We start from the raw sequence: 8,175 nt of genomic DNA on the forward strand, positions 1-8,175 counted from the left end.
AAGAGTTCATGGAGAATGTACACTATGCAAAGATCAGACATGGATTTGGAAAAATTTTGCACCCAAACAACTATATCCTGTAATTCCATTTCCATGAACTTTATGAAGTCTCCTTGAACATTTGGCATAAATATTTTTGAAACTGTTTTCCACATTTTTTTTTGTTTGTTTACTCCTTTCAAATAATAAAAACTTAGATCCCCTTAAAAATGCAATCTGCTAGATAAAATTCTTCAGCGTCTATGTTATGACTGTGGATTTTATAGCAACGATCTATAAATACTGAACAGTGTATTGTAAAAGGTTATTTCTTAATCTTCTGGAATAGTATAATTTAAAAAAAAGACCCTAAGTTTGAAAGATAGGAAAAGTAACTCACACAACACCAGCTGTCTGCTCCACATGAAAGGGTCCCATTCTGATCATGATGGTGGGCTGACTGAATAGGCAGATGTTACCAGATCCAAATTCCAATATTTTTCCTAACATGTCAAGCTTCCCCCCTCCCAAGAAACGCACACACACACAAATACCAGTTGTAAGTTTCTTCCACAAACATCTCTATTTATCTCTCTTTCTAAGAATCAACGCGTGACTGCCATCTTTGAAATGCTCAGCCTAGCCTGGCAGGAGGGGAGTGGGACGGGTGGCTCCGTGTAATTACACGCAGGGGAAGTGAAACACTTCCAGAGAAAAGCTCTCCTCTCTGGCAGTTCCCTCTTTCTGTGATAACCCAACACGAGGACAGGGTCTCATTCCCAATCTCACGTCCTCAAAGGGAGCCCTGAGAGGGCCCCCGTGATCACCAACACACCCAAGCCTCATGCAAAGGGTACAGTTACTTGCATGCACCTGGACTGGTTCACCAACAAATCCATCGTCTCCTTACAACCAGAGATTTCTCAACTTACTGGGTTACAGACTAAATCAATCAATCGATCAGCACTTAGGAAGTAGATATCTCTTTGGCAGATGGGAAGTTATTTTAACAAGGCACAAACAGGATTAAAGTCACAGAGGGATTCCTAGTGACCATCCAAGTCAGTGGCCACTGCTGGGAGGGGAGCCAGGTCAGCTCTGCCAGGACAGGGCAGCGGGCGATGACTAGGGTCAAACCACCTCGCAGATTCCGTGTTGTGAGACAGTGTCTGTTAAGTGTGCTTCCTAACAGTTTCTTGAAAGAGAAGGACCTGCAGAATGACATTTTGCTCACATTAATACCTAATGAAATCTTCCTCAAATCCATCATGAATGTATTAGCATGGTCTCCCCTTCGAACCTGTGTGCACATCTCACAGAGGAAGACCCTACCTTCTCTAAGGGGGAGCATCCTGGTCTCCCAAGCTGGTCCATGGGGCTCTCTGAGATGACAACTCGGAGCAGTTTACCCTCAGCCTTGCCAGGAGAGCAACAGGAAGTGTCAAACCATTTACTTCTCTTGGTTATTAAATCAAATTACCATACAATGATTATTCTGGTTCTATTGTTACTCCATCTTTAAAGAATATGTCAAAATGGAAAATCTGAAAAAAACACAACCTTGAACAGTTGCTAAGTACAGCATTCTAGAACACACGGGATTTCAGTGAGGGTATCACACCACGGCAGGACAGCAGCACAGGGCACAGTCTTCTTGGTAACTGTCCTCAATTGGGGATAAGCTGTGAGATTCAAGTCTCCAAAACAAAGTTTCATTTTCCATCCGGGTTTACCGTTCAATCAACTAGCCACTGCCTCTTTGTCACCTCTGTGATTACACAATTTCCTCATTTAAGATTCTAATATTCAATACATCCACTCTACACATTCTGCAATTCAGCAAATACTTCAAAGTCAACATGTAAGCCAGGAAAAATACGAACTAAAATATTTCATTCTGTTCCTAAGGCCTGAGACCATTTTTATAGGTCAAGAATAGTTCAATACGAATCGGGAATTTAATACATTTGACTATCCACCACAGTCGACACTGAATCATGTAAATAAGTATTTAAAAAATACTATGAGGTTTCCTTTGTATTGTTTGTCTTAGAACATTTCAAAACACAAGAAAATGTTTTAAAGGTTTCTAAACTCTATTACATAAAACTTAACCTCTTCGTATATTAAGAATTATAGTCTTTGAAATGTTTGTTGTTTCTAATACGTAGCATCAGAATCAACATTAGCTTGTTCACAGAACAACCCTCTCAACTAAACTGAGAAGGCATTTCCCTCCCTGACTCACACAGACACACAAGCACACCCACCTGCACCTGCTGGTACCTTTCAAATGATCATACATTTGAGATTTTAAGATCATCATTATTGATGTTTACCTCCCCACTTAGAGATTATAAATCATACAAATTTATTCATATCACCGAAAAAAGAAACACGGATACTGAATTATACATCCCTTCAGACGTTCCGTTAGCACTTCCCAGTCACGTAGGTGGCATGGAGCAAGACTCACCTCTGCTTGCTTGGGGATGCTGAACTTGGAAAGCTTGGCCTTGGCTCTGGCTGACTCTGGCTTGGTGGCGGGGACTCCCCTGTACGATGTGCAGTGCACGCCGGTTTCTGTAGAGGATTTAAGCTTGGGAGACTCATCAGGAGCCTGATCTTGGCCATCCATTGGGCGCACATACGCGGTCGGTTTCTGCTGCAGCAGGCTAGGCTTCGAAGCCAGAGACGAGGGAAAGTTCTGAACGCAGTGGCCACCACTGCTGTGCTTGGTGGCCATAGCGGGCGGCCTCTCTTGGGTCTGAAGCCCCACCTCGACATTGCACACTTGTTTGGTCCGTGGCTGCTGTCTGCCAACGCCATCTCCAAGCAGCGTCCTGAGAGAGCCCTGTTGTGCTGAGTTGGAAGAAGGAGAGGAAGAAAAAGAAGATAAGGAAGAGGGATGGGCATACAGGGATTAGGACTTATCGTGGTTTTGAGGTTTGGTGCAGAGTGAGCGACCTGTGCCAGGGCTTACTTGCTCTCTGATGGCCATCGGGCGGTGGCGGGTGCCCCGTCTTCTGCCAGCCCATGGTGCTCCTTTTACTCTGTGGCACAGGCACAGCCGCTGGTGTGGAAGAGGCGGTGCTGCAGACCGATGAGGGCTGGGTCTGGGCTCTTGAATCGGCAACAAAATGCTCATCGATCTTGTTCACCGGGGTCTGCGGAACCCCGGGTTTGGGGACGCCAACAAGATGACTCTGGTTGGAGCGATCAGTTAAAAAATCTTTCATCTCATCATAATTGCCTAAAGTGTTCTGGATCCGGTTGGAGAGCTCATCCCCCTTGTTAGTCTGCAGAAAGAAAAAACACACATCCACATTCTTGCCAGAGACTACAGAAACACAGGAAGTGACAGACAGGTGCACTTACTGATCATGGAGCCAGGGCTGCCCCTGTCACAACGAGACATCAAACCTCTCATTACCCCTGCACATACGCCCGTATTCTGTCAGCATCACCAGAACCGGAGGCCTGTAACAGCCCTAGTGCACCTAAAACGGGAACCGAGGCTTGCTTGTCATGTGAAAGCTAAAACGCACGACGTGGAAATCGGAAATGTACCACTGCACCTTCGCAAAGTGGTCTGGAGTCGGTCTTTCCAGCGTAGGATTCCCTCTTCTATTTTGTAGCTCCATTGGAAGCTTTTCTTGAAAGTTCCGATTTGACCCAGATTGATCTGCTTCCAGTTTCTAAATGTATGGTTATTCTTGCCAAAATTGCAGAGTGAAAGGGTGAAACGCAAAAGGAATGTGGGGCTACACGTGTGAGAATTAACTGGCCTGAACTGGTTAGAGCTCCGTGTAGCTGAGGATACCAGGGTACTTGAAAAAAAATTCATGGAAAATAGAATTAAAAGACAAGCTTGTTTCTGTACAGATTTTGAGATCTGTACATAGTTTTTTCCTAAGACGCATTTTTCTCCAAACTTTTTGAAGACACCTCATATGGATGGCTTTCAAATTTTCCTTCTACCAAAATAAACTTAACTTTTAACTCCATTTTCATGAACTTTTTTTTTACAGGCAGAGTTAGACAGTGAGAGAGAGACAGAGTGAAAGGTCTTCCTTCCGTTGGTTCATCCCCAAAATGGCTGCCACGGCCGGTGCGCTGCGCCGATCCGAAGCCAGGAGCCAGGTGCTTCCTCCTGGTCTCCCATGCGGGTGCAGGGCCCAAACACTTGGGCCCTCCTCCACTGCCTTCCCGGGTCACAGCAGAGAGCTGGACTGGAAGAGGAGCAACCAGGACAGAACCAGCGCCCCAACCGGGACTAGAACCCGCAGTACCAGTGCCGCAGGCAGAGAATTAGCCTAGTGAGCTGCAGTGCCGGCTGCATGAACTTTTTAAAATACCTGCATATGAGTGGAACCTGGGAAAATGATTTTGGAAGAGAGGTTATATTTCTGTTCTTTGGTATAAAGGAGAAATAATCTTGTGGTTTCTTTCTCATTAGCCCCAATAGGCACCCTAATCTTGGCCCATGCCAAGAACAATATGTAACTCCTTTTTAACAAGGTCCATTTCTTGAGAACTTAGAAAACATAACAAAAAGCATTGACTTTGAAATATCAATGGAGAAACGAAGCCCGTGTCACTGATGAGTCACAGCAAGCAGATCTCAGAATGAAACAAAAGTTACATTTGACTGCGGGAGTAAGCCCGCAGAGAACCTTCTAACTCAGACGTCAACCTTTGCCGGGCAAGTTCCCATTCTCAGCACCTGAGCCAGCGCCAGCTCCCCCAGCTGAAGCGGCAGAAAAGTCAATGAGGTTGGGCCGGTCAACCATTCTAACTGCGGCTGTCACCGCAGGGACTTAGGGGTACAATCAAGGGAGTGGAGATGAACTACTGAAAGCCATCTACCTTGTAGGGCTCACTGAACAGAGAGTAACTGGAAGCGAACGTGCTGACATCCTGCTGCGTCTCCTGGTTTCTTCTCTCCCGTTCTTTCCTCCGTAGGGCATTTCTATCAGGTTCATACACGCTGCAGCAGGAGAGAGAACAAAGAACAACCGGGCTCGAAAATATTCAAGGACCAAACCCAATGTCACATCAGTTCCAGTGCAGCAGTCTGGCTCGCAGATGGTGGTGATGACAACAAGACACAGGTCAGACGGAAGTCAGTGTGGCCAGGCTATGAGCTCTGTTGTCTGATAACTACTTCCTTCAGCAGGCCAGGCTGAGGGGGGCAAGACAACCTTAGGACAAGTTTCAGCCAGTGCCCGGTAAGTGAAAGAGGAGCCACCGAACCATCTTTGATGGGGGAGATGGAAAGTAATCCTATAGGGAAAGTATTTACAGTGCTGTGCAATGAGAAATGATGAGCATATTTCCTTGTAAGAGAACACGGCCTCTGAGCACTACACGGGAAGGCTCCTATTTGGGTTTTTTTGTTTTGTTTTGTTTTTGCATGGCTGTGCTCTGTAGTGATTCTTTCATTAACCAGCTCCCTAAAGAGCTGTTAAACCTCCATGGTGCAGTGGTTCTCACAGTTACAAGCGTCCTTCTGATCTCTGTTAATCCGCCGAGTCGTCTAGCCACCACGGAATCCATCTGACCCGATGACCCCTCCTAACCATGAAGACATGTGCCAGAAGGAAGAGGGGTGGGCGACAGGGAGACAGAGCAGAAACTGAGTCATGTCATGTCACGGAGGAAGTCGGCCTTTTTGTTGAGCAAAATTAACCTCTCTCCTCCCAAAACGTAATCATGAAGCAGGCAGGTGCCAGACAACAGCAGGAGCCGAGGGAGGACGGAAGTGCTGCTTCCCCCTAACAAGGGCGAGATGGAGGGGCGCACTCAACCAGGGCTAAGGAAGGGACCTGCTCACTGAACGGAGGGAGTACACCTGCGCATGGAGCTCACAGGTGGTCTCAGTGCGCACTGCGGAGCTCACACTGCCGATCAGGAAGAACGGCCACCTCCCTCCCATCAGCACCCTGCTCCTTTCCCAACAGAAGCAGTCGGTGCCCACGACTTCACCAGCATTTTCCTAGCAGCTCCCATGCTTGATCTGTGGGGCCCAAGCCAGGAACCAAGGCACCCACCTACCAGCTACCAGGCCGCAGCACAGAGAGAAGCATGTCCCCTCCCTCCACCCCTGCGTCTTCACTGTCAGGCAGGGCCGTTTCATGACATGGGTGTGGTACAAGGTTCAAACATGAATGTAACCTATACAAGGGCTTGGGCACAGCTTTAGGCACCACAAATCCCCAGTGCCACACCATTAGAATATTAGTAATAAAAGGATATGTCGGCTTAAAGTATTTTATGAAAACAGTGCTGTTTAGTTTAAAAAGCTAAACAGGTATCTTTAAAGAAAGATGCAGCTGCAGGGCACACAAGTAAAATAATCATAAAATAAATATTCCTATCCGTGCAGCCAGACTATATTTGAAATTCTCTAAGAGGGGATGCTAACCATGCTTCTGGCAAGGCTGTTACAGCACCTACGGCATTTAATTTAAATTTAAAATTAGGGAATGTTAAAATATCCAGAACATGGAGACTATTAGCATTTTAATTCATCCTTAGTACATTACCCAAAGTTATTAGGCTTGGGAGTGTAACCAGTGACCTTCATATAATGGAAGGCTACTGCCTCCGGAACCTCCCGCCAGCTCAGGGGCTCCCGGCTTCAACATCACAGTCACAGATCTCTGTACAGTGGCTGAGTGAGTGACCGGCACGGTGAGGCTTGCGATGGAAGTGGCCCCTACTCACAGAGACAGGCCTTTACTGTAGAGGAGAGGACACGGTGTCCCCCTGTACACAGACACCTGCAGGTCGCACACACATTCCATGGGCCTCAAACGGAGATTGCTCTGACGCTACGGACCGGCATGCAATGACCGGGCTTTCACCCACAGGAGAATTCTAGTTTACCGTGAACTTCTAACTTTTGAACCAAACATGGCATGGCTGGCTTAACAGAAACCAAGTTTGCATTGCATGTACAGCCACAGTTGCCCTCCTGTGGCGTGTGCCACATCTGCGAAGCACCAGTGATGCCAAATTTCACACACATGCATGCACACACATGCTACGCTAGGGCAGGCCAAGCCAACCATACACACAAGACAGGTGCAACACACAGAGTGGCCTGTTGTGGGATGCAACAGGACGGTGGTCACTCCGGATGACTGCTGTGCTTCTGAGTAGTGCCCCGTGCTCCAAACAATACCTCCTGCATCTGCTGGCCGAGGACTGGAATTCCACAACTAGAGAGTCACTCCTCTGGTTTAAGATGTCTTCGCCCCTGCAAGAAACAACACCACAAGAAGGGAAAACACTTTCAGCCTGGTCAGCCTTTTCATGTGCTTGAGTATTTTAACATTTTTCCCAATAAGGGAAAAAGTACAAGAACACCAGGGGTCCAAACAGGAGGCATGGTAAAAAAAAAGGGCGAGGTGACTGCTACAGTGTAGCCATGAAATGTTATAAACTCTCATTTTGCAACATGGCTTGGATATGTAAGACAAGGCGACGATAAAGGAAAACTCAGCTGGGCAGATTATCAGACTCAATACATCTTCCAGGGCCTGAGAGTAAGGACTGTATTACAACTTGGAGAAGCTGGAGGTGAGTGCGAAGCTGCTCCTCTTTATACTATAAACTTTCCCAGTTCTGTTAAGCTAGAAAATAACCAGCCTACCAAGACGCAGGTTAGAACTGGATAAAAAATTTCTGTTGAGGTCTTGCCTGCCTAACCAGCCCGTGGCTTCTAACACGAAGAAGGATTAAACACACTAAGGAGCACTCCCACACGATCTGCTACAAGAAAAGCACTGGCCATCTTTCCACAGAGCCTCCACGATGCTTGTGGCATGCCTTTCCACACTGTCACATAAAAACCAGAATGCCCCGGCGACAATCATCCCCACTTCTCCAAAGGGGAGTAAGGGAGACACAGCCAGAGAAGCGATGCTCCCTCAAAGGCGTCTTTCGGGTTTCTCTCCTCCATCCTTGTAGGCAGCTCTGCCACCTCTCTTGAGCACTGAGCCCCTCCTAAAGTAACCCACCCACTCCCCCTCCTTAACTCGATGTGCGGCCCTCACATGCCATTCCACAGCTAGGGAGCTAAAATATCACCTGCTCAGAGTAAATGCGACTCAAAGACAAAGTCTGGACTGCCCATTCTCATCTTTCCCTACGCTTCAGAACTTGAACCTTTCCATCAGCGCTCAATGT

At 47.0% G+C, this 8,175-nt stretch overlaps 1 protein-coding gene across 1 annotated transcript in view; it reads right to left on the minus strand.

Annotated features, from left to right (window-relative positions):
• The window catches only part of AFF3 (ALF transcription elongation factor 3), a 455,793-nt gene extending 447,845 nt beyond the window's left edge, over positions 1–7,948 (minus strand). The window contains exons 1-5 of the mRNA XM_062208886.1: positions 7,869–7,948; positions 7,169–7,243; positions 4,849–4,969; positions 2,963–3,278; positions 2,456–2,841 (exon numbers count right to left, since the gene is read on the minus strand). Of these exons, the coding sequence (XP_062064870.1) occupies positions 2,456–2,841; positions 2,963–3,278; positions 4,849–4,969; positions 7,169–7,243; positions 7,869–7,948 (978 nt within the window). The remainder of the gene's footprint in view (positions 1–2,455; positions 2,842–2,962; positions 3,279–4,848; positions 4,970–7,168; positions 7,244–7,868) is intronic.
• Positions 7,949–8,175: the final 227 nt, after the last annotated feature.

This window comes from Lepus europaeus, chromosome 13 (genome assembly GCF_033115175.1).
Source record: "Lepus europaeus isolate LE1 chromosome 13, mLepTim1.pri, whole genome shotgun sequence".
NCBI lineage: Eukaryota > Metazoa > Chordata > Mammalia > Lagomorpha > Leporidae > Lepus > Lepus europaeus.